Raw genomic sequence first — 23,908 nt, 5'->3', positions numbered from 1 at the left:
CATCTAGGCCTTACCCTTCTTCGCAAGGTAGTATGTCAACAAGTTCAAGTGTTGTTCTCTCGCACCAGCAACGGCTTTCCAGAAACCTCCGTCTTCCTTCGCGCCGTCTGATCCGTTTATGCGCTCGTGCAGTGCGACACAAAACTCAATGTCTGCTTTACGCACATCGGCGTCCTGGTCGTCCATGCAGCGTACGGCTAATCTGCCTAGACGCGCAGTCTGCTCAGGTGATAGTGCAATGTTCTTAGCGCCGCTCATCTCGACGAGGGATGCAAGTGTGCTCAACGCCATGGTCGTAGAGCGGGTCGACACTTGGCCAGGCTGAGAAGAGACTGAAGACTTGGAGTTCGGCGAAGACGTTGGGGTCGATGCAGGTGTGTCCTCAATCATTGTGAGGACAGTATTAAGGCAATCCAGAGTCTGGCCGTATTTGACGATCTCGTCTGCAGTTGCCTCCAGGTCAATGGCGATATGCGATGTGTTTTCGTACTGCGCCTTTGTCTGCAGGATGGTACGAAGTACTCGAGAGTAGTATCTTGCAGTCTCTTTGCGATAAAGAGAAAGCAACGCGCGAATCGTTGCTAGAGCCTGTACCTTGAGATTGACAGCCTTCATCTGGGGTGCCTTCAATTCGTGAACTGGGGCCTCAAGGAAATCGAGACATGCCAGTAAAAGTCTGCCAAAGTTCTCGTCATTCGGCCCCCAGATTTCCTGGTTTGACTTGACCATGTCCTGCATGCGTCGGAACATGTGAGCCTCAACCGTGCGTCCCTCAATCTTCTTGATGCCACTTGCAAGTAGTTGTCGGTTCTTAAGCACTTCAGCGTTGTTCGTGTCGTAGCTCTCTGTGTGCAAGACGCTTCCTGTACTATTCGTTTTGTGGTGACCGCGTGGGCGCTCTTCGTTCCCGTTACCCATCATGATATCACTTGACATGCTTCCGGTGCTTTGGCGGCGCTCGTTGGCCTTCTCATTGATGGGAAGCTCTTCAAGGACCTGCTTCTCTGGCCCATTCTCAATAGTTGTGTGTTCCTCGCCGACGAAGGGATCCTCAAACACTTGAACTTCATCTCCGACATCGGTACCACGAGTGCTTGGTCGATCTGGAGACCTTATACGTGGGCTACGCGTTGAAGAGCGCAAGCTAGCGCTCTCCAAGTGACCCATAGATTTCGGACTCCTTAGCGCCGCTGCACGAGGGCTGGGTATCGGCAATCGACCGATTGACTTTCTCGGCTTCGGAGGCGTGTCGTGTGTAGATTGTGTTGTTGGTCGCGCAAGATTAGGAATGACCATAGTAAAGTTGTCCTCGTCTCCTACATCCACAGCTTCATCGTCTACGGATACGCTTCCACCCAGACCGTTTCTTGCTCGGAATGGGATGGTACCACCATCATGGTGGCTTTGCGATCGGACCCAAGGCTTTACCATTGTCAAATCTTCTTCTTGGGCCGGGCTTACAGCGGGGCTCTCGCGACGAGAGCTCATGCTGGGGGATTTGCCATGGGCAATGGGTTGACCAATTCTTGACTTCGGACGCGCCGGGCTGACATTCGGGCTGTTCTGCGTTTGCGCTCGGGGTCTTGCATTGTTCTTTGGCACAGCAGGCTTCTTAGCCGTTGGTGCAGCAGGCGTCTTTTCCGGGGTCATGGAGGGCGTTACTTTTCCAGGTCGTCTAACAGCATAGGGATCGGCTGTCGCTGGTCTATTCAATTCTGGTCGTCGGACAGGACGACGAACGGTGCCCGACATTAATGACCCGGTGCCCGTAGAGTTCTTGAGTGCTGATTTCGTCGACTCTCCAGACATTGCCGAGGGTGGTCGCGCCGGACCTGAGGAAGCCGTGGAAAGGTTCGACGTTGTTCTCGCACCTAACGATTTGGCTGATTGTGATGTTGGCACCGGTGAGTAACTGGCAGCAGCAGAGTTGGGACGCTCAGGGACACCTTTCGCAGCCGCTAGTTTGGCTCTCCTCTGTTCAGCAATCTTCTCCTTCAAGGCGTTACGCGAAGCGCCGGGACCTATTGATTTCGAAAACGAAGCTGTGCTGGTTGACGACGAGACGGCGCCGCCATTCGGGTTGTTAGGATCTCTCTCAAGTGCGGTTTTCTCTCGTTTGTCAAGCGAATCGAACATCCTAGGAATTGTGTTAGTGGCTTCTGTATCAATGCTTCTCTATGGTCAAGCTCACTTCTCGGCCCTTTGAGGCCATACCAAAGCGTAGGTCCAATAGGCGCTTCGGTATGCCTCGCGCACCTTGGGGTTAGCGTCAGTGACGCCTCTGCGGATCAAAGTATCCAATGTCTCGAGGCCTCCTGAGTGTTCAATGTGCGAAGTGTGTCGCTTGATCAAAGTTTTCGCCCAAGTTGCCGAGTGGGTTCGTGGTTGTACGTTCTTGTCTTGTGAGGCCATGGCTACATGCTGCAATACGCGACTGTTGTACGATACGCTCTGGAATATGGTATCTACGGTGACGGCTCCGTTTTGCGCTGCAATGTTCTTCGTGGCACCGCACATCTTGACGAATGATTGCAGGAGGATTTCAACCCAGGGATCGATGGCGGAACCGAGTGTTTTCGCGAGCTCCTGAACCAGCAGGCAGCCGTTGGTGGACATGGTCGTTCGGAGGGAGTTGGCAACCTTGAGGATACCGTCCAGAAGCGACTTGATGCCTGCGATGAAAGTAGCGTGGAACTCATGAGGTGCGTTGCCCTTCAAAATGCGCCTCAACTTGGTGCAGTTCTTGTCTCTGGCGAGCCAATTTCCCTCACTCTCTTTTCCTTCGTAGCAAGGCGCCATGTCGCGGAAAACATCGTCCAGCTCGCGCTGTGTGTAGATGTGTATGGGGTCCATGACTACAACCTCAACTGGAGGAGGCTGCTCTCCCGCAAAGCTGTTTGTGAAACCAGCATCAGGTTGTATTGTCTCGGCGCGTTTAGTTGGGATAGGTCTGGAGATGGGAACGGGCGGTTGCGCGGGCGCGACATCTGTACCTTTAGACATGGCGTCGTCGTCGAGGTGGGTTGTGATGTAGGCAGCAATGGCTTTCCGGACGTTTAGGGCGATAAGTTGCTTCTTGAGGTTCGCTTTGGCGTGTTCTGGTGCGTGTCTATTGTGATGTCAGTCGCTACCATGGCGCGGCATGCCAGCCAATTGACATACCCAAAGAGATCTACGACCGCCTTCTTCGCGGTGTCGCGCACGCCGGCGTCCGCGTCTTCGAGGTTTGCCACGAATTGGTTGGAGTAGCTCTTGAAAGGGAGGCCTTCGGTCTTGTTCATCTGTCATCACCAAAGCGTTAGAACATTTTCTCTCCTTCCCGATGCGCCACGGGGGGTACGGACCTTGACCACCCACAACATGGCAGATTCTTTGGCGCGAGGATTGGTGCTCTTTGCAGCATCGTGCATCAGCTCGTCGATTTCCGTAGGGCATAGATAGTGCAGATCAGCCAGAATCTGTGAGGCGGCACTGCGATGGCTTTCGCGCGCATCGCCCAACTTGTCGGCGAGAATGGAACATAGTATCGGTGACTGTGACGTAAGAATCGACGTCTCTTTCTGGAGTTGCAGACGCTTGATAAAGTGGCTCAGTGTCGAGAAGCCCGTGGAGACGAGGGCGGCCGAGGTGGCGGCAGTACAGGCGATGCGGATGCATTCGAAGATGGGAGCCTGACAGCTTTCAGGGACCCGGTTGTGCTTGATGCTCGATTTCAGCGTGCTAAATAGGGCAAGTCGAGACTGGACATCGGTCGACGGTTTCTGGAGTGCCTTGAGCAGATCCGACGTCTCTTTCTCCATCTTGGGCGCAAATTGGCCCTGTTTTCAAAAAGATTCTGCGATGTTGGAGGCGGGGTTTGTTGTGACCTGCAATGTTTATGGGACGCAACTGCCCTGGGTTCACGCTAGGTCGCCGAGCAACCGTCCGTGCGCTTACACCTCGCCGCACTGCCGCTTACCCCAGGCGCGCTGAATGATCCACCCTCCTACGAAGCTTCTAGAGACGATGCGAACAGCTGGTCATGACGTGGGGCTGCTTTCGAGTCTGCTTTACTCTTCACGTCGAATTGCAGAGGACATGACCTGACTGAGACTTCCTCCCTTGCCACGTCAGTGACCAAGACAGCAACACCACAGTAAATCACTCAAGCGGGGCCGTGGCAATTGGAAGTGATAGGCCATTACACCGGATGCGCAGGCTGCATTAGGGGAACAACGTTTCGAAAAGAGCCGAGTGTGAAAAACAAAAACAAATAGTTTGAGCGAATGAGTGATTTCTTTGTGAGCTATTGGTCGCTATCGAGCATAGGTAATGACAGATGCATTCTCTTTGTCCATTGAAGCGCATCGTGACATTCAAGACTCCTTGTTCTGAGCGTTCCTCTCGTCCCAGACACCGACAGCCTCCTCAGCAGCCTTGACACCGCTGAGAGCCATGGCACCAAAGGTAGGTCCCATGCGATTCGCGCCATCAACCTCACTGAGTTCCATGCCGCCAACAATCAGACCAGGCACAATCTCACGAGTGCGCTTGACGATGGCATCTTCGGCGGTGCGCATGTCAAGGCCACGCATCCCACCGAGCTTCTCAATCTGCTGCATGGACACGAGGCGCTTGACGGAGAACGCACCGAATGGGCCATCATGGCCAGTGGTCGAAATGACGAGCGGTGCATTGATGGTGTTTGGGTCCATACAAGACTGGTCTGTGAAGAATTAGTAAAACCCGAAAAAAGTAAATGCTACAACGTACCATCGTGATGCATGGAAACGAGAGTCCAATTGGTGACAACACCAGCGATGCGGGCTGCGTTGGGGTCGCTCGAGGTAGGAGCTGGGCGAGTAATGAGGTCCTCAACAGCTGTGGCGTTGAACAGCTTGACGTTGGGGAATTGCAACACCTTGGACAATAGGGTCGACGTGAAGAGTGCTGCGTGCTTTACGACGACAAAGTCACCCTCGTCCTCGTACGGCACGCCGATCTCATTCAAGAAAAGCTCAGCAGGCTTGCGCATGACCATGGCGCTGAAGAGCTGACCACCGAGCCAGGCGCCACCACCAGGAGCAACGCCAGCCTCAACAATAGCGATCTTCAGATCGGGGCGCTTGGTGGCAAGCGTGAATGCAGCAGACAGACCACATGAACCGGCACCGACGATGACGATGTCCGACTCGGCGTAGGTGTCAAGATCGTTAAAGTAACGGCGGGTCATTGCACGAGACACCTGCGATTCGCGAATGGGAGCGAATGTGAACTTCTCCCAGTTGTTCTCCAGCTCAGCGACAGTTTTGGCCTGGCTGTTGGCTGCAGCTTTGACAGCAAGGTCTTTCTTGGTACCCATGTCGTTGCTAGCAACGGGGGTTTCGTAAATAGCGGCGGGAGGAGACATGTCGAAATATGTTCAAGGGTCGACACCTGCGAACTGTTAAGTCTGTTCCACATAGGGAGAGACAGCGCAGAGCATGATCCTTTTCGCAGGTATTATCCTGATCAAGTTCGAAACCGTATAATCTCAGAACGAATCCAGCAGTGTCAATCCACCACGCTGAAGTAGAATAACCACAACAGTGTAGAAGATAAACACTGCTAGAAACGAACACCGGTTCATGCAGTATACTTAGCTGTAAAAGTACCTAGATGACTTGAGGACAACGCCCACGTGCGGAACATGTTCGGCATCGTGGTTGCCATACTTGGTAGGAGTATCTGTACCACCGTCAGCCATTGGTTTCAGATGTTGAAGTAGTGGATGAGTACGGATACTGATTGAATTCAACTTCGCAAAGACAGTTAGACTGTTGTAAGGAAAAAGAAACAACGAGAGGCAGATTGATCGAGAGGTTTAAATATCCCAAGGTACCCCGCCGTCCCGGCCATGAGTATCCTCAGTCATCCGTTGAGGTGGGGTAGCTGTAGCTATCTGCGTATGAATTGCTCGAATTCAGGAAGACCCACTATATCGTACCGCGTCTGGATCCACGAGTTCAGCGCCGCGGAGTATCTGATTAGTGTAAACAGTATTTGGTGACAGGGTCCTGCATTAGTAGCCTAGGTTCGGACGCATCTCTGAGCAATAGATCAACAGCAAGAAGGACCGACCCACACAACGCGGGAAAATCGAAGAGCACACATGCTCGTGCAATCGATGCAGTGACCAAAACTCTCAGTGTGATTTGACGATAGATCCGGTTAATACTGTCAGTGTTGTTGTTCTTGCGTGTTAGCGTGAAAGCTGCGCTAGGCGAGCTAACTTGGCATTGCAACCTTCTCCGAGAAGCAACATAATGACGCGTTACTGCTACAACTGTATGGTAGATCCAATGTTGCACTATGGTGGCAACTTGTGATGATTGAAGAAGTGCCAATGGTTTAACACAAAATTTCCAATTTCAACACTGCATGGGAGCATCCAGATGAATGTTTGCTACGTGACCAGAGACTCACACTGATAGGAGGCGTCGAATGTAGTTGAAGATACCCGGTAGACTTTTCACTTAACAGGTTTCAGAGGGAAAGAATCCAGTCATTTGGTTGCCCATGTCTTCATGCGGGCTGGCAAACTTAATCGCGTACCAAAGGTAAGGTACTCTGCTTGACTCAATAAGGTTGATCGAGATCCGGCCAGCAGATAAGGTTGACATGGACGGCGACGACCGAGTTCGAGTCAGGATAGAAGCATGGCGGATACTAAATGCCAGCATCTTGGGGTGCTGATCAAACGTGGTGGCGGGCGGCAGAGAGCGATAAAGACATCCGAATGTCAGGCTGTCAGGTACGATAACGACGGTGTACAGGAGAGCCTCGGTGTCGCGGCAAGTGCAGCTGAGACAGACGTGCGGCGACTGTCTTGGGTTATGTGGTACGTGGCACTTGTTGCTGTCTGACGGTATGCCTCGTATGGGAAGGGGAGGTGTTGGTATTTTGGAGAGCGCGAATCGCGTTTGGGCGCTGACTCTTGAGGCGACGGGCAGATCAGCAGGGACCCTTCGGCTCGATGAAACGCGTCTGTGTACGCCTTGTTATTCCCGTTTGTTTCAGGATCGTGGCAGAGGGATACCGAGGGAATGAGCAAGTGCCGATTGGTAAGTATTTTTCCGACGCGTACAAAATTATAGGGAATGGGCACGCAGACATGGACTGCATGTGAGTATCGTGGTTGTGTGCGGATACCGAAGACTCCAAGAGACGGGCCCTTGACGGCGTGGTGCGATGAAGAGCATTTGGGTCTGATGGTTTGACAGGACCTTGTTAGCGTCCTGGACGTCGGGGCTGTTGGAAATAGAGACACGGGTGGTTTGCGGGGAATGAACGCATCCTTAATCTCTCGAGGTCGCCAGTACTTTCCTTTAGGCAGGTGCGCTCACCCGACATTCGATGCTGAAACGCGCGGTCGACACTGTCGGGTGTGCACATGTTTGTCAGGCATCAAGTGGTTGAAGTTAGTGGTAGGCCACCAAAGCGGCCGCGTTCCTGCATGATCTAATGCTAGACATGTGTGTAGCGCAGATGACGGATATGTCGACGCTGAAGGAGGCGCGCCAGGGGAAAGGCCTCAGATTGCGTCAGCTATTCTAGGCAGCTGGGAAGACTGTCGAGCGGTTCTTTGCTTAGTGCGGAGAGAGTTGGTGTTATTAATCAGGCTCGTGATGCTGACCGTGATGTCGCCTTGTCGAAGGTGGTCAGAGAGATGGAAGGTTCAAGTATATGCCACGCCACACCGCCAGACAGGCTCCATGCTACATACTGCTAGAGGGCAGAGATGAATCCAGACCGGGCAAGACTGTCGCTTTTATAAATTATACGCGCAGCAAAAGTGATTACCGGGCCGTTGTCGAGCAAGGCGCCCACGATCTGCGATGGCGTGTGCTTGGCAGGGCCTTTGCGCAAGTCGTAATAGCGCGGTGGAGCTGGAGTCGCAGCCCGGTCTCGAAAGCTGACCACTTTGCGTCTTCGCCTTGGGACGTGTTTGGAATTCCATGGTCGTGTCCCCAAGTGCGGCACCTGCTAAGCGCCTCAACCACGGCCTGCAAGTAATCACTGAACTAGCAGTCCATGGGAGGCAGGGCCAAATCTCGCAGAGGCTGATATAGGCCTTCACTTGATATCGCATGTGGTCCCTTGTCGCATGGATTCGTCTGCCGCGTATCTTTCTCAGGACCCTGAAAGCGCACTAACCCGCCCATTGGCTATTCACCTCCACACCACCACACGCCTGAGGGGACCGACGCCTGTGAGGTGCAGCTGTCTCGTCGACTAACTAGCCCTCGTCGCGCACAGAAGCCGTTCGCCAGTGCACCGACGCTCCTTCCAGCTGTTGACTTTGCTTTTGCGCCGTTTCCACTCTCGACCTTTCTCTCGCCTGGTACCGTGGAGCGAACTTTTGGGATCGCCCAGACGACCTGCGGAACCACGACGTCCACGACGCTGCCCGTCTGCGAATTGTCCCTTCAGCTCCTGCACAAGCCCGACGACAACCACGCGGCAGCACTCGCGCTGTCCGCCACCATTGTTCCTTCACCGACACATACATTGCTAGCACACCATGGAGAGTCCCGGGGCCTACCCAGAGTCTCCGATCGAGGACGAGGTCGTATATCCGTGCAAGGGATGCGGAGAGGTATGACCAGCCGCCCCGCAAGTCTCTCTTCATCCGCTCATAGCAGTCTAGATCCTCGAGGAAGGCAAGGCCTTTGAACTCGGTATGTATTCCCCGCTGGGACACCTCCACCCTCGCGCCTTTCTCCCACCACCACTCCCCCCAGACCACCGTCCGAGCTTGTCGTATGCTAACATTGCCCAGCCGGAAACCGATGGCATATTGACTGCTTCCGCTGCAACACGTGCGGCACCCTCCTCGACTCGGATGCGAACCTGTTGCTGCTCGGCGACGGCTCTCTGATATGCAATAACTGCACATACAGCTGCAACCATTGCGGGAACAAAATCGAGGATCTGGCCATCTTGACCGGCGACCAGGCCTTCTGTGCCAACTGCTTCAGGTGCCGGAATTGCAAGCGCAAGATTGAGAATCTGCGCTATGCCCGCACTTCACAGGGTATCTTCTGCATGTCCTGCCATGAGTCGCTCATGGCTCGACGGCGCAAGAAATCCAAAAAGCCACCCTCGGTCGCACCCAAGGTGGATAAATCCTTGCCTGCTCTGCCTCCCCAAGAGCAGGCGACCTCTACCTTCACCCCAGACCTCGACACGCCATCCGATGTCTTTTCGGAACCCACCACGACCGACGTATCTCCGAGACCCCCTCAGCCACGACGGGGCGACTCATCATCCAACTTTAGGCGAGATGCCTCGCCAATTGGAGATATTTCACGAAGGGGTACGTAAACATCATCTGGATTACGCCAATTTCTATGCCTAGCTGACACTTTCACTCACAGATAACACAACGCTCCCCGCAACAACATACAACAAAGACAACCATACGCGTTCAGAACTTGTAGACAATGGCGACGACGGTATCCTTCTACCTTTTGCTCTGGACCCCAACCCTGCGCCAGGCCCGTCACCACTTGGCCGACCCATTAGCCGCTTCAACGACCAAGCATTAGGAGCTAAGTCCAGTGGAAATGGCGCCACTAAGAACGGCCGCGACTACTTCAGCAGGCCTACCGGCGATCATCGCGAGAAATTGAAGGAAAACAGCTCCCGAGAAGCCTCTAAAGAGAGACGCCAAACACAAACCACCCAGAGCCCGCACATCGCTTTCCAGGAAAAAGGAAGGCAGCCTTCAGACACACTGGTCGAGACGCTCAGGAAGAAGAAGGACAGCTCTAATGAATCGCCTTCAGCTGAGCCCCGGTCGAGAAGTCAGCACGCTTCTCCCGCTCCTTCAGCTGCGGAGCCCTTCAAGCTACAGGATGTCCCAAAGAATAAGAAGGCCGAGGCCAAACGCAAGGACTCTGACGAAACACCGTCACCACAGCCACAGGAACGGATGCAGTTGCCTACTTCCTCCAAGAACGACACTATGTCTGCGCGGCTGAGCCGCCCGCTGATTGAACCTACGTTCACATCTTCTCCACCACTTGGCTCGCAGGACTCACCGCAAACCTCGGAATCGTCGTTCGGATCCAACCTTGTAGTAGAACGACCTGCGCGTGGCGATTCGCTCAAATCCTCGGCTCTGAAGCCATCAGCTCCCATTTCGCGAAACGAAAGACCTAGCCCGTCACCCACCACGCCTACCCTCAACCATCCCGAGCGAACATCATCCACAAACACAGCAAGTGCGAACCTCAACGCGGGGCTTGGTATACTCAGTCCTGCAGATTCGCCATCCTCTAAAACTCCATCAGATCCGCCTGCGCTTCCTGCGCGATCAGGTGGGCGTCCTGCACAACCTTCGACTGACACATTCACATCTCCACGCGCACCCCCACAACCGCCCACTGTACAACACCACAAGACAAATGAATCCATTAGCAGTGCCCAAAGCGAAGCATCTCGAGAAGCATACGGTGCTGGTGGCCTTCCCCGGTATAGCCACCAGGGCGATTTCTCCATGGACGAGGACTTCGCGCGCTTGCTTGGAAGCCAGGATGGCAGAGACGATAAAGAGACCGGAGTCTTCAGGAGGGTCTCGAACGCTGTCTCTAAGCATGGACGCAGTTTCAGTGATCGTGGCTCTGTCACGTCGCGAGGTCACAAGAAATGGCCTACGAACGGCTCGATCGACATTAGCAGCCCCACAGTTGCCTCGCCGGATACCAAAGAAGAAGGCGTCAATCTGCGAAACGAGCTGCGCCGCGCTCAGCAGCGGATCGCAGAGCTCGAAGCTGAAAAGAATGGGCTACAAGAATCGATGCACAGCGCAGCCGACATCAAACAAGCGAACACGGTTCTGAGAGAGAAGCGAAACACAATGGCAGTCTTGGATACGCAACGCGAGATGGTGATTCGCGAATTAGAGATCATGACTGAACATCTCAAGAAAGCCAAGAGCAACCAGGGCAACATTGAGATCAACCAACTCAAGTCAGACATTCTTAAAGAGTTTGCAGGCTCGCTGCAGAAACTGAAAGATAATCTGGGGAATCAAATAGAAGACCTCATTACGAAAAGGTCGGATTTGACAGAAGAGATCTCGAATCTCATACAGATGAAAGACAAAGGTTTCCAAGAGTATGAATCGCTTACGGCTGCTAATGCCAGACTCTCCGCAATGAATAGGGATTTGGTGGACAACATACAGACAAATCTCAAGAACAACAAGAAGCCTGGGCAGAATCTTGACGTGGCTGCGAATGGCCTAGGCATATACAACGCGCAGCAAAAGGGTGGCAAGTCAGAAGTATCAGTAGATACACAGCCAATACCCCATGAGCACTCTTATGCCAATCTCCATGACGATACTGAGGCGACAGTCGCTCAGCCGCAGGTTGTCAACATCAGGAAGACTGGAAAGCCTACCAAGTTTTCAACATGGAAGAAGGGTGGGCAGGCCATTACAAAGAACGTCACCAAGGGCTTCAAGGGCGCGTTCGGTTCAGAGCAGAAGCAGGAGGACTACAACGTCAAGGTCATTGGTACACCGTATGGATCCGTGCACTCCGGGCCTGACATCGCATCCATGTCCATGTCTAGTTCCATCAAGAGTCGAGATACTATGGACCAAGGAACTCCGCGCGGCTGGTTCGGTGGAAAGCCCGGAAACGTTCGACCAGGCGGACCACCCCAAGCTGGCTTCAGGCCCATGCAGAATAACAACACCAGTACTGCTAACCTGGCTGCTGCCGACGCCAGTACCGTGCTTTTCGGATCTGATCTGACTGCACGCTGTGAGTTTGAACGGCAGATGATTCCACGCATTGTCAGTCGATGCATCGAAGAGGTCGAGCTCCGCGGTATGGATGTGGAAGGCATCTATCGTAAGAGTGGAGGAACTTCTCAGGTGAACCAAGTCCGTAGTGGTTTCGAGACGGACACCGAGCATGATATCTCAGACCCTGATTTGGACATTCATTCAGTCACTTCTGCGCTGAAGAACTACTTCCGCAGGCTTCCTGTGCCATTGATTACGTATGACGTTTACGATCAGTTCCTGGAAGCGGGCCGTAAGTACATGCTCTCGAAAGATAAAGCAGGCGCTAATGGATCTACAGAACTTGAGGAGCCGAATGCCCAAGCCAAAGCTTTGTCTGCCGCTGTGAACGAGATCCCCAAGGCTCACCGTGATACACTACAGTTCCTTGTGTTCCACTTGTCGCGCGTCATACAACACGCCAGCGACAACTTGGTATGTATACACAGTGTGCATTCCAAATACGTGATGACTAACACTTGACAGATGACACCACTCAATGTCGCCGTCGTCTTTGCGCCAACCATCATGCGGCCCATGGACATCCAGCGCGAACTCACCGATGTGCAACAGCAGCGCGTCGCCGTACAAGCTCTACTGGAGAACTACAAGACAGTGTTTGGCGATGAATGAGATGAGCAATTTGCTCATAAGACACTGCCATGGTAGTTGAAGAAGTCTTATCCTTCTGTTATATCGTTTCCATTTTCAGCATGTGTATCTACAGCGGGCGTTACGGGCCCGATGTTCAAGGGTTGCTTTGTCCTTGTCTTCGTGTACCATACGAGCCTGCACAGTTTTGGATCCTGTCTGTATCAAGGGCCGTGAGGTGTATATTGAGGGCAATGATGGAAATTGTTATTATACCCTTGGGCCTTTTCTGCTTGGTCAATTGAGCGTAGGCCGCAGTATATAATGAATAGTTGAGATGATAGTTTCAGCACGCATGCGGGCCGGGACCTAGACTTAGTGATCATTCACATGCTCCACAAGGATGTGCTGTTCCTGTGCTTGGCGGTTTCGCTACGTCGCCGCTAACGCGCTCAGGATGACGTCGTCGGTTACCGCCCACTAAGCGAACAAGCATGTGAGGGAGCCTGTTTCCGGTCTCACACGATCGCTCATCAACTTCCCATAGTTTCCCGTTACTCCTCGACTGATCTGCAAACCACGCACTCGGCCTTTTCACGACACAACCCTTGCCCCTTACAGAACTACTACCCCCTCCATACATCATGTCTTACGCAGAGATGGCTGCCAAGGGCCCCAAGCAGAGCCCCGAGGAGGTAAGTCTGTCAAGAGCACTGCATAACCTGGGTCAATGCTAACTCAAAGACAGGCGTAAGTCATACCTTTCATCTTCTTGTAGTCGTTTGTCTGCGAAGGCGACTGCTTAGGATAGTTCGCGGCATGCCGTGGTACCCTACGGTCTTCAAAACACGAGCAATGAGCTTCAAGGCTTTGAGCTGTAAAGTCGTTCTAACATGTACTCACAGTCGCGCCCCAGCTCAACCGCAAGTCGAGCACGCCTCTGATGATAGCGTCCACTCCCTTGTCGACGTAGACAGCCCGCACATTTCTTCCGTTCCCTCCGACTACGAGTCGCAAGAAATCAAGACCGACACTCAGGCTGAGCGCATCGAACGCGAAGAGGAAATCAAGGAAGAAGTCAAGAACGTCAAAGAACGGGCTGCTGCAAAGAAGGATGCCGCGAAGGAGAAGGTGAAGAAAAACGCCGATAACCCGGTTGTGCTGAGCAATGCGGTCGGTCTGGCCGTCGTTGGTGGCATTGTTGGATTCGGCGCATACAGGCAGTATGTTCGCGGCGAGTTGACCGGCAAGGTCGTCGCAGCATGGGCTGCTGTCATTGGACTGTTTGGTGTTGGCGACTACTATGTCAGCCAGTATGTTACTCTCAAGAGAACCGCTATACGGATTTGCGTGCTAATTGTCTTAACAGGTACTTCTTCAAGCGCAACCCCCCGAAATAGACATCATTCGATCGTCTTTTTCAGATTCGCACTTCACTTCAATAGCGTTTTCATACAACAAATTCGTACTGAGATCTTGATCATCTGGACTGTACCAATTTGGCTATGCTACTTTTACTTTCTCGCAGTACCATACAGCAAGCAAGAGGTTCTCTACTTGGTTTCGGTCTTGGGGCGAGACGCTTCTATCAGTCCACTTTTGTATATATGAGGTCAACGTTCAATATACCCGTTCGAACATCATGTCGATTACACTACCTTGAAAGCACATGTTCGTCAGTATGTCGGCAAAATGCAACACACGAGCAGATTCCAGGCATCATGGCGAACGTATTCGAGATGACCAGAATTCTTCAAAGTTCTTCCACGTGATGCGGGATCTCCAGCCGCGCAGATCCCTGCTCTTTCCGCTTAGAAATGCAGGTCCCATAACTTTTACGTAGTGACGACACTTGCATGGACCGTTGACATCCGCCACGACTCTCTCCTTACATCTTCTTTCTGTTTCACGTCCTTTGGCATCATGTTTCGTGCAGCCCCACGGTTAATTGCGCGTCCAGCGCTGCGGATCGCGCCACTACGGTCGGCCGCGCCGGCCAGACGGTACCTCAGCACCGCTCCACCATCACAAAAGTCGAGAAGTTTCAAGAGTCTAGTTGCGAGAGTCAGTATTGCGGGAGCAATAATATACTATTACAATACCACAGACGTTTTCGCGGAAGAGCCAAGACGTATGTTTGGACCTCGGTGGACGGTGTAGCCGGACGAAAGAAACTAATCCTGTCTTCAGAACTTGCCCAAGCCCTCCCAGAGACCGAAGTCGAATCCGAACACCTCCCAACCATCGAATCTATCTCCGAAGAGCGCAAGCGGAGACAAGCGGTACAGGCACAACTAGACTCTCAAAAGCAGAAGGAGGCTGCGAATGCACAACAGAATACTAAGCCTTCAGAGGATGGCCAGGGCGGCATAGAAGGGCTCGAAGAGGAGGCAGATCAACAAGGCGCATTCAACCCAGAGACAGGCGAGATCAATTGGGATTGCCCATGTTTGGGCGGTATGGCTCATGGGCCTTGTGGTGAGCAATTCAAGGCAGCCTTCAGCTGCTTTGTGTACTCTACCGAAGAGCCCAAGGGCATGGACTGCATCGACAAGTTCAAGTAAGTCCACATCATGACAATGGAGCCTCGACAGCTTGCGAGAATTACTATGGGATGGATGACTTACGCGTCATAGGGACATGCAAAACTGCTTCCGCGAATATCCTGAAGTTTACGGTTCAGAGCTAGACTCTGATGCCGACGAGGAAGATGACATGACAGCCTCCACGGAAACACAACCTCGCTCTCTGCCTACTTCTGCCCCGCCATCGGACACCTTATCTTCCAACGCGCAGTCCGACTCCACATCACAACCTGCCGCCAACGATCATGCCGCCTCAGCCAAGGGCAAGTTTTCTAGTGAGCGTAGCTCGAAGCCTCACACCCCACACGAGAACAGCCTAGTCCCTGAGGAATATAAGCCAAATGCCAAGCACAACCCAATCTACGACGCAAGGGGAGACATGAGCAGCCTAGACAGCGAAAAGGAGAAGGAGAAGGAGAAGAGCAAGCAAAAGCCAAAGGGTGACAACGATACTGAGAGGGCGAACAAGGCAAAGAACCAGGTCAAGAGCCAAGAGCCTGTCAGTGAAAGTGAGAGCATGGTACCCAAAGCTAGCCATGACGAGAATGCGAAGGGAACAGAAAAGTTAGAGAGGAAGTAGGGTACTTATAGGGTATGCGTGGATGGAGACGTGATATGAAAGCGATGGCATTGTATTATACTATCTGTACAGCATGTTTGGAGAAGAAGAGGCTTACGTTACCTGCTACTGACGACTAGGAAAACTCATGTATAGTATATATAGTTCTCATCATACACTCAAGCACTTTCATACCATGGGTTCTGTGGGCTTCGAGAATGATTTGCATCGTCTTTGATAATAGAAACTACTATACAGCAGGACTCGGAGTCTGCCAAAAGAAAAACAGGAAGGTTCAACATATCAGGCCATGTAGCATGACTCTTTGCAGGCACTCACTCGTTTATACGCCAGAAAACACCTTCCAACGAATCCAACAACCGTCAATCCCAAGTTGAGGCGTCATACTGTCCTGACGCTTGTATGCCTCTGACTTGCCCCAATCGTCTTCCCCCTTATCAACGACATCTTTGTCATTTCTTCCTTGTCGATAGTACGGAAGCATCTCATATGCACACCCAGACTTTGAATCATAGACACTCGTCTCATACACATCGTCCGCGCTGAGATGCTTCTAAATCTCCACTTTGCTGTAGCCCTCGGCACCCTCAGCGATAGGTTGAGCAACGTCAGCATCCACGCTATCGCGCTTGACACCCATGCTATCCTCGCCTTTGCCAACGCCAAACATCCTCATAGCTTCAGTCAGGGCTTGAACAGCTTCTTCGTTGCTCATGCTACCAGGCAGACCCTGGCCGCCCATGGAGCTGCTGATGCGCTTGGTAGCATCTTCCAATGCGCGGACTCTCCTCTGGAAGTTGAGGCGGTCCATGAAGAGTTGCTGGCGACGGCGTTGCAGGTCACGACGCTCGGCGGAAAGTAGTTTCTCAAAGTCGTTGAAGTGTGCGAGTTTGAGTTGGAGCTTTTGGAGTTGAAGGTTGACTGCACCTGAGACGAGGCGAGTGATGTGGCGTTCTTCATGCGATGCTAGTGCTGAGGAACGGGCGGCAGAAAGAGCGAAGGGGAGGGTCGCCAGGGGGTTGGCGTTTGACGAGTCTGATTCCCTGGTGGCTATAGCGGTCGAATCGGCGGAAGGGTCTACATCCATGGCATCGCCACTTTCTGGCTTCATGTCTGAAGCAGTTGCTGCGGGTGTAGACTGCTCGCCTTCCTTCTCCTTGCCCTTCTCCGATGGTGCAGTTGGGGCTTTGTTAATCTTCTCTTGCAGGATGCGCTTCATTTCGCCAACGCTACGCTCTGACGCTACAGCTGCCTCTGTGACGTTTGCAGGTGCAAGACCAGCCAAGAAACTGACAACGCTGAGAATTGGGTTGTCAGCATGGTGGATGGGTACACGACCTTCGCTGAGGTAATCCAAATCACGCAGGAATTTGGTCGAAGGGGCTGCAGACTGTGACTCTGGTAGATCCGCCTCAATGTACTTGTCCTCAATTTCGAGCTGCAGAAACTTCATCACGCATTGCTCGCGGGTTTTTGTCTGGACGTGGTCGGCAACACGGTTCCAGTCATCATCGAACTCCTCTAGGCCCTCAAGTAGCAGAAGGGTCTCCTCTTCCGTCCACTTCTCTTCTGTCTCGGCCGCTGCCGAGTTGTCCGGGTTGGAGATCTTTGTGAAGTCTGCCGAAGACGTACCAGATGGGAAGTTGCCTTCAACGAAACACCTGGGGCAGAGATCGCGCTTCAGACCACCTGCGGCCTTCATTTGTCCAGGTTGCTCAGAAGGTTTCGTCTCGTGGAAGTGTACACGGGTACATTCGACACCACAGCTGAAGCAGTTGATGACCTTCATTGGCTCCTTGGCAGCAGCTTCAAGATCCTTAACGTCGACGGGGCCATTCGCAGCACCTTCACCGTTAGCGGTCTTTGGCTCTGCGGAAGCCTCTTTGCCATTGGCCTCGTAGATGTTTCGTCCAGCCAGGGACTTGGTCTCGCTTTTCGCGGTGGGCTGCGCACTCGCGGCGCGGTCGGTGGCTGTGAGCTGCTTTCCGTCTGTAACTTTGGAGCCTGGACCAGGTTGGAAAGGTTGCAGTCCGCGAGGTGTGTCAACAGTGACACGGAAATGGCCGGTGAAAGGTGGGCCAATGTTTGATGGGCGTTCTTGAGGGTCGACCTAGAGAGAATGTTAACCGTGGCTTCAGAGTGATGCTAGAGCGGCAAGGTTTACTTGGTAGTTGATCAATCCCCACTGCTCGAGGAAAGCATGTACGCGCATGATAGCACAAACGTCACCTGCCAAATTCCTTCGGCACGCAGTTACTGTGAGGTATTCGGACGGGTTTAGGCGGTATGTGTTGATCATAAAATCACGATAATCGCGGTATACGGCAGGCGTCTTGCTGCGGTTGCGGCCGTTGAAGAACTCGGGCAAGGCTTTGCGCTCACGGTAGTCAATGTAGCGCATGTCGAACCAGGTTGCGTAGCTGGGGATGATGGTCGCATATGTCTGGGTGACAAAGTGTGAGCGTGCCGCCGACTGTAGGTCGGCCTTTGCTTGTGCTTCTGGATCCGCGGGTTCAGCGCCCTCGCCATTCTCCTTTTTGGCATCTTCGACACCACCCATCTCCTCGTCGTCCTGGCCATCGGCGTCATCGGCTTCTGGTCGTGGGCCATCAGGTGCGTCTAAGGGGTTGTCTGATACTTGTGCTGGCGTAGCAGTTGCGGGTTCGTTGGAAGACTCCTTGGCGGGTGCGTCTTCGAGCATGTTGGTATCTAGGGAAGTCAGTGGGCTGATATCTCCGGAATCCGGGGTGTCGGATGTTCGCCTCGAGTCTTGCAGTGCAGGGACATGAGGAATGGCAGCGAGATAATCGCCGTTGAGCCAGCCGTCCATGTTGTTGACGCGACTGGGGATTGGCATCGTGGTGCTTGGAATGGGAATTTGGCCTACCTTGATCGAGCGCATTGACGACTGGAGCCCCCTCTCCAGTAAGACTTGGGTCCCGCGCAGTTGCGCCTGCTGTCGCGTCGTCGGCCATGGCTTAGGCAGTGCTATGCAACAGTTGCGATGCGACGGGAGCTGGAAGGCGCTATGCGGTACTGCAAAGGGGAAATCGCGGGGCGCCGGTGATGACAAAGAGTGCGCGATCGCAACGTGTGGTGACCAACGTGTTGCAGCGTGGTCGTTGTTGAATGAAGGTGGGGATGGGCGGCTGCGATGGGTGGGTGGATGTCGCGTCTGAAGTTCGCGATGCTCTCCAACGCCTAAGCAAAAAGAGCACTAAGGAGCAAGCAGCCTTTTCACGTGACCAGTCTGCAGCTCCGCATGCAAGGGCTAGTGCCGGACAACTAACCTGGTCAAACCGAGGTCATACTCTGTAGTTCTCCGCGCCGTTTGGGCTACTTTCACCACTCTTGGACGAGGCCTTCTACCTCACCTTTTTTTCCAACTCTGCGCCTTGTTCGATTCTAGTGGCGTTGCATTATTCTCGCCCACCATGTTCGCTGCCGCACGTCAGTCCGCCCTCCGCACAGCGCGAACACAGCTTCGGCAGTCGCAACCCACCGTCGTACCCCAATACTCGGCCTTCGCACGCTTCGCGTCAACATTCGCCATTCTCGAGCAAAAGGAGGGAAAGATTGTATCACAGTCATTGGCTGCCATCACGGCAGGAACAAAACTCGGAGGCTCAATAACAGCCTTCGTCGCTGGAAGTGGGGTCAAGTCGGCCGCAGATGAGGCAGCCAAGTCAAAGGGTGTAGAGAAGGTCATCTACGTTGAGAATGGAGCATATGATAGGGTCGGTTGTCCAAAGCGGCATTGGGTGTCCTAGGGCTGACAGCATCTTGCAGTGTCTTCCTGAGAACTATGCGCCACTCCTGGTTGAAAACATCAAGAAGGGTGGATACACACACGTCGTTGCCGGTCACTCAGCATTTGGAAAGAACATAATGCCCCGTGTCTCGGCGCTGTTGGATACACAGCAAATATCAGACATTACCGACATTGAGGGGGAAGACAGTGAGGGAGCATCCTGTATCGTTTACCAAGAGATGCTGACCAGATCATAGCATTTGTCCGCCCAATCTACGCTGGTAACGCCATCATGACAGTTCAATCGTCGGATAGCACCAAGGTTATCACCGTCCGAGGCACCGCATTCCCTGCGCCCGAGACCGAAGGTGGAAACGCAACAGTGGAGGAGGGCATTGACCCCAAGGCCGAATGCTCGACAGAGTGGATATCCGAAGACCTCCAGAAGTCCGACCGTCCAGACCTTGGCTCGGCAGAGAAAGTTGTCTCGGGAGGTCGTGGTCTGAAGTCCAAGGAGGAGTTCGACAAGCTCATGCCACCGCTAGCAGATGCGCTCGGTGCGGCTATCGGTGCATCAAGAGCAGCAGTCGACAGTGGCTTTGCGGACAACAGTTTACAAGTAGGCCAGACTGGAAAGAACGTTGCGCCACAATTATACCTGTGTGCTGGTATCTCCGGTGCTATTCAACACCTGGCAGGCATGAAGGACAGCAAGGTCATTGCAGCCATCAATAAGGATGCCGAGGCACCCATCTTTCAGGTCGCAGACGTCGGTCTCGTTGGAGATCTTTTCGAAAAGGTCCCAGAGTTGACTGAGAAGCTCAAGTCGCAGTAAGCACTGGGCGTGCCATATATACATGTTGTACATAGTTTGAAAAGAAATCAATAAGATGAACAACATTGACTGTTCAGACGTTCAGGCGCGAGTATCATGCTGACAGATTTCCATACCTCATTGTGAATTCTGAAATGATGTAGACGAGCACGTCCTGCGCTTTCTAGACAGTCCTTGACAGTATGTGAATCCTTAATTTTGGATCTTCAAGTATCCCTAGTCAATGACTGCTTGGCGTGCGTCAACGGCTGATCGGCACTAGCACCCACGCACCCACGATCGGTCTCCACCACGCCGCGATAGCCGAGTAGTCAATCGCGTGGCCATGACTTCGCTGCGTAAGACCGTCGTTATTCTCTCGGTTTTCACATCTTCCTCCGTATCTACCCGCCAGCCGTGGATGCTTCTTGAATAGGTACTTGCATCGCCTAGCGCCACTTTCTAAGCATCTAGTCATCGGCGTACATTCTTACCGCACATATTGACCGGCTTTCCACAAATCTCGAATCCTTGTGCTGTCAAGAAAGCCAGGTTCATCTTGGGTTCTGGACGGTTTCTGCCATATTTGAAGACACTAAAGACATTTAAAATAGTAGATTGACGATGTCCGATATTGCATCGCACCAATGATGGCGCATGAACAAGAAGAACCGGAGCAAGCAAACGATCTGAGGCAGCACACGTCTCAATCAGAAAACGAGAAAAGAAAAGAGCATAAGTCTTTGAAAGACAGCAATCGGAGAAGATGGTGGAACGTGTGGAAGAAATGGGAAGGGCAGGATAGTGACTGGTGGTTTGCCAGCACCGGGATTCCTTTGCTCGCTGCAACTCTCGGTCCACTGGCAAATGTAAGCTCGATAGCTGCCCTCGTCACCCCCTGGAGGCAGCAAAACATCATCGATGGCGTCCGAGTCTCAGACTTCGAAGGTGTACCTTTTGGCGACCCGAGATGGTGCTACTGGATTAACGTAGCTTCACTCATCTGCGGTTTTCTTGGAAACCTCTTCCTTCTCCTCAACTTCACACAGAGGATCCGCTACACTATTGCTTTACCTGTTACAGTCGTTCTATGGTATCTTTCATCCGCGTTTCTGATAGCAATAACGATATGCATGAACACTTACCAACCACCCATTCGACCAGAACAAGGGTATACGCAAGGATTTTGGTATGCGATCGCGGCTGCAGCATTTTACACCATCTGTTCCATGATTCTCATGGTCAACATGCTTGGTTTCTTTCTGGGTCACTATCCAGAGAACTTCGCATTGAGCGACAGTCAGAGGACGCTCATATTACAGACTATGGCCTTCTTCATCTGGCTAGGTGGCGGCGCAGCAATCTTTGCGAAACTTGAGCAAGATGCTGGCGAAGACAGTTGGAGGTTCGCCGATGCTCTTTACTTTTGCGACGCAACTATTCTAACTGTTGGATTCGGCGACCTAGTACCCACGACGGACGTCACTAGGGGTATTGTATTTCCGTACTCTGTAGGCGGTACAATAACGCTAGCTCTCATCGTCTCATCGCTTTACACAGCGGTGCGCGAGCTTGGGGACGAGAAAATCGTCCAGAAGCATGTTGATCGCATGCGCGAGCGTGTCGCAGAACGTACAGTTACCAATTCGTTTGATCTTCGACATCGCGAGCGCGAAGCTCACCACCTGATCCGGAAACGTAAACTTGGCTTTCCACGGATATCAGCACCTACTGAGCCACGGCCTCTCAGGACGCTTGTAGGCGAATCAGTCCAGCGTACATCAACTATTCCCCGTGTCGCTCATGCTTTTGGTATAGCCTCCTCTAAACCGAAGATCATGCTGTTGAAAGAAGAGAAGGATCGCTTTGAAGCTATGCGCAAAATTCAGGCCGATTCACAGAAGTTCAAGCGTTGGATGGCATTATTCTGGTCCGTCACTACATTTTCAATTCTCTGGTGTGTTGGCGCGGTCGTCTTCTGGGTGACCGAAGAGGAAACGCTGAACTTGACGTACTTCCAGTCACTCTATTTCTGCTATGTCAGTCTGTTGACTATTGGTTATGGAGACTTGGCACCGAGATCCAATTCAGGGCGCTGCTTCTTCGTCATCTGGAGCTTGATAGCCGTGCCGACCATGACCATTTTGGTTTCGGATCTAGGGGATACGGTTGTTGCCAATTTTAAGAGGTGGAGCGACGAACTCGCTGACTTTACGGTACTACCTAAAGCAGGTATCTGGCGTTCCTTCCTGAACAAGCATCCCTGGCTGCTGCGATGGCTGCAGCAGTGGACAGAGTACCGAGCGAGCAAGAAGAGGCTGATCAGGGGCTTCAGCATCGCAGATCCAAGATCAGAGGACAGTTCCGCAACCTCCTCTGACCTCCAGAACCGAGAAGATATTCTGAATGACCCCGAACATCGCGAAGAAGCCACCGACTTAGAATTGACTCGCCACCCTACTGTTCTTGCTCTCGCCAATGAAGCCGAGACTGACATTACAAACCCCCCCACCCGGGCCTCTCTTACTCGTCGTCTCGCCCTTTCCATCCAAAAAGTTTCTCTCGATCTGAAAACCGATGGAAAACGCTATACGTATGAGGAGTGGGTTGAGTTCACGCGACTTATTCGCTTGACCAGTCCAGAGCGCCTGGACCGTGATCTTGGAAGCGGTGCAACGACGTTTGATGAAGAGAACGAAGAAGGTCTAGTTAACTGGGATTGGATTGGAAATGATAGTCCCATGGTATCTGGGATCAGTGAAAGTGAGTGGCTCATGAAACGATTGATCGAGAGTTTGGTAAGGTTAGAGAGGAGAAAGGAGGTTGCGAGGGGAAACTCCAACATAGAAGCTATAAGGGAGATGGAAACGGGGTAATGTGGTCGAGGTGAACTGGACGAGCTGCAAAGCTAGCATGAAGATACATTACATTCATTGATATATCAAGACTCGATCGTGCTCTGAGGTGGCATCGACGTTCATCGAGGAGAAAGACAACCGTGTCGCGTCCCTCTGACCCTATGCGCCTACGTCACCAATCTATAGCGAATGCTAACGCTATTTTGATGTTTCCTAGCGTCTTTTCATGAATGTGATCGCTACCCTTTAAACGAGCTGGTCCTTGCAGGTGCGACAGCTAAGGTGTTGCCTGGAATGTGTATATGTAAGACCACTTTGTCAGTATGTCATTTCTGCAGGCACGCTTAAATACATATCTTGGCCATGGCTATTGCCAGAACCGGTGAAGGTTGGTGTCGGCTATTGTAGGTAGTGAACACACCCTTTTCACGTATCGTCGGACTTGCGGGCGCCGACTTCCGTCAAGGGCAATGTGAGAGCAAGTAACATCAGACTTTCTAGGTAAGTTTCACCCATCACTCGTATGCCTGATTCATTTCGACTCAACTTGCGAGAGGCCAAATTTACGGAGCGTCCTTTTTTAGCCGAGTTCTCTTATTCGCATTGATTAGGGCTCTGGATGTTGAAACACGACAGACGCGCGTTGCCCCTTTCAGCTCGCAGGTATTCGCTCGATTGGGAAGAACTATGGTGAAGCGAGATGTATGCCAGTTAGCGCCGCCAGTCGTTCGTTGCGCCAAGTCCGTACGAACTCAGCCCCAAAAGGCGCCCATGCGAAGGATGGTTCGAGATTATCCTGCTTGCGGATCCTTACCTTGCATTTTCACTCCGTCTTTTTGCGATGTGCGTGCCAGATCGGAGCACATAGGTCCACTTCTGCCGATGTAGACCAGGATACGCTCTATACG

The 23,908-nt window shown here is 52.6% G+C and overlaps 7 protein-coding genes across 7 annotated transcripts; 4 read left to right on the top strand and 3 right to left on the bottom strand.

Moving 5' to 3' along the window:
- Positions 1-3: 3 nt before the first annotated feature.
- GT037_002926 (uncharacterized protein) lies at positions 4-3,800 on the bottom strand (the record flags this gene model as incomplete). The annotated part of the gene is made up of 4 exons (XM_038927973.1): positions 4-2,137; positions 2,192-3,109; positions 3,163-3,281; positions 3,345-3,800. The coding sequence occupies 4 exons, from the start codon at positions 3,798-3,800 to the stop codon at positions 4-6; spliced, it is 3,627 nt and encodes a 1,208-aa protein (XP_038789251.1).
- Positions 3,801-4,355: 555 nt separating this feature from the next.
- GT037_002925 (thiazole biosynthetic enzyme) lies at positions 4,356-5,389 on the bottom strand (the record flags this gene model as incomplete). The annotated part of the gene is made up of 2 exons (XM_038927972.1): positions 4,356-4,705; positions 4,753-5,389. 2 exons carry the CDS (start codon positions 5,387-5,389, stop codon positions 4,356-4,358), a joined length of 987 nt encoding a protein of 328 aa, XP_038789250.1.
- A 3,153-nt stretch (positions 5,390-8,542) lies between these two features.
- On the top strand, positions 8,543-12,454 carry GT037_002924 (rho-type gtpase-activating protein 2; the record flags this gene model as incomplete). Its single annotated transcript, XM_038927971.1, has 6 exons — positions 8,543-8,617; positions 8,669-8,699; positions 8,801-9,337; positions 9,399-12,074; positions 12,123-12,256; positions 12,308-12,454. 6 exons carry the CDS (start codon positions 8,543-8,545, stop codon positions 12,452-12,454), a joined length of 3,600 nt encoding a protein of 1,199 aa, XP_038789249.1.
- Positions 12,455-13,056: 602 nt separating this feature from the next.
- Positions 13,057-13,812, top strand: GT037_002923 (uncharacterized protein; the record flags this gene model as incomplete). The annotated part of the gene is made up of 3 exons (XM_038927970.1): positions 13,057-13,107; positions 13,157-13,725; positions 13,782-13,812. 3 exons carry the CDS (start codon positions 13,057-13,059, stop codon positions 13,810-13,812), a joined length of 651 nt encoding a protein of 216 aa, XP_038789248.1.
- A 523-nt stretch (positions 13,813-14,335) lies between these two features.
- On the top strand, positions 14,336-15,577 carry GT037_002922 (mitochondrial intermembrane space import and assembly protein 40; the record flags this gene model as incomplete). Its single annotated transcript, XM_038927969.1, has 3 exons — positions 14,336-14,543; positions 14,603-14,972; positions 15,049-15,577. 3 exons carry the CDS (start codon positions 14,336-14,338, stop codon positions 15,575-15,577), a joined length of 1,107 nt encoding a protein of 368 aa, XP_038789247.1.
- Positions 15,578-16,130: 553 nt separating this feature from the next.
- On the bottom strand, positions 16,131-18,434 carry GT037_002921 (swirm-domain-containing protein; the record flags this gene model as incomplete). Its single annotated transcript, XM_038927968.1, has 2 exons — positions 16,131-17,687; positions 17,742-18,434. 2 exons carry the CDS (start codon positions 18,432-18,434, stop codon positions 16,131-16,133), a joined length of 2,250 nt encoding a protein of 749 aa, XP_038789246.1.
- Positions 18,435-19,011: 577 nt separating this feature from the next.
- On the top strand, positions 19,012-22,904 carry GT037_002920 (potassium channel; the record flags this gene model as incomplete). Its single annotated transcript, XM_038927967.1, has 4 exons — positions 19,012-19,314; positions 19,367-19,535; positions 19,586-20,159; positions 20,897-22,904. Coding segments are annotated over 4 exons (3,054 nt in total), but the record flags the coding sequence as incomplete, so codon positions are not given.
- Between the last annotated feature and the right edge of the window lie 1,004 nt (positions 22,905-23,908).

Source organism: Alternaria burnsii (genome assembly GCF_013036055.1).
Source record: "Alternaria burnsii strain CBS107.38 chromosome Unknown 746, whole genome shotgun sequence".
Lineage (NCBI taxonomy): Eukaryota > Fungi > Ascomycota > Dothideomycetes > Pleosporales > Pleosporaceae > Alternaria > Alternaria burnsii.
Note: the sequence above shows the minus strand (reverse complement) of the source record. Positions and strands in the feature narration are given on the sequence as shown.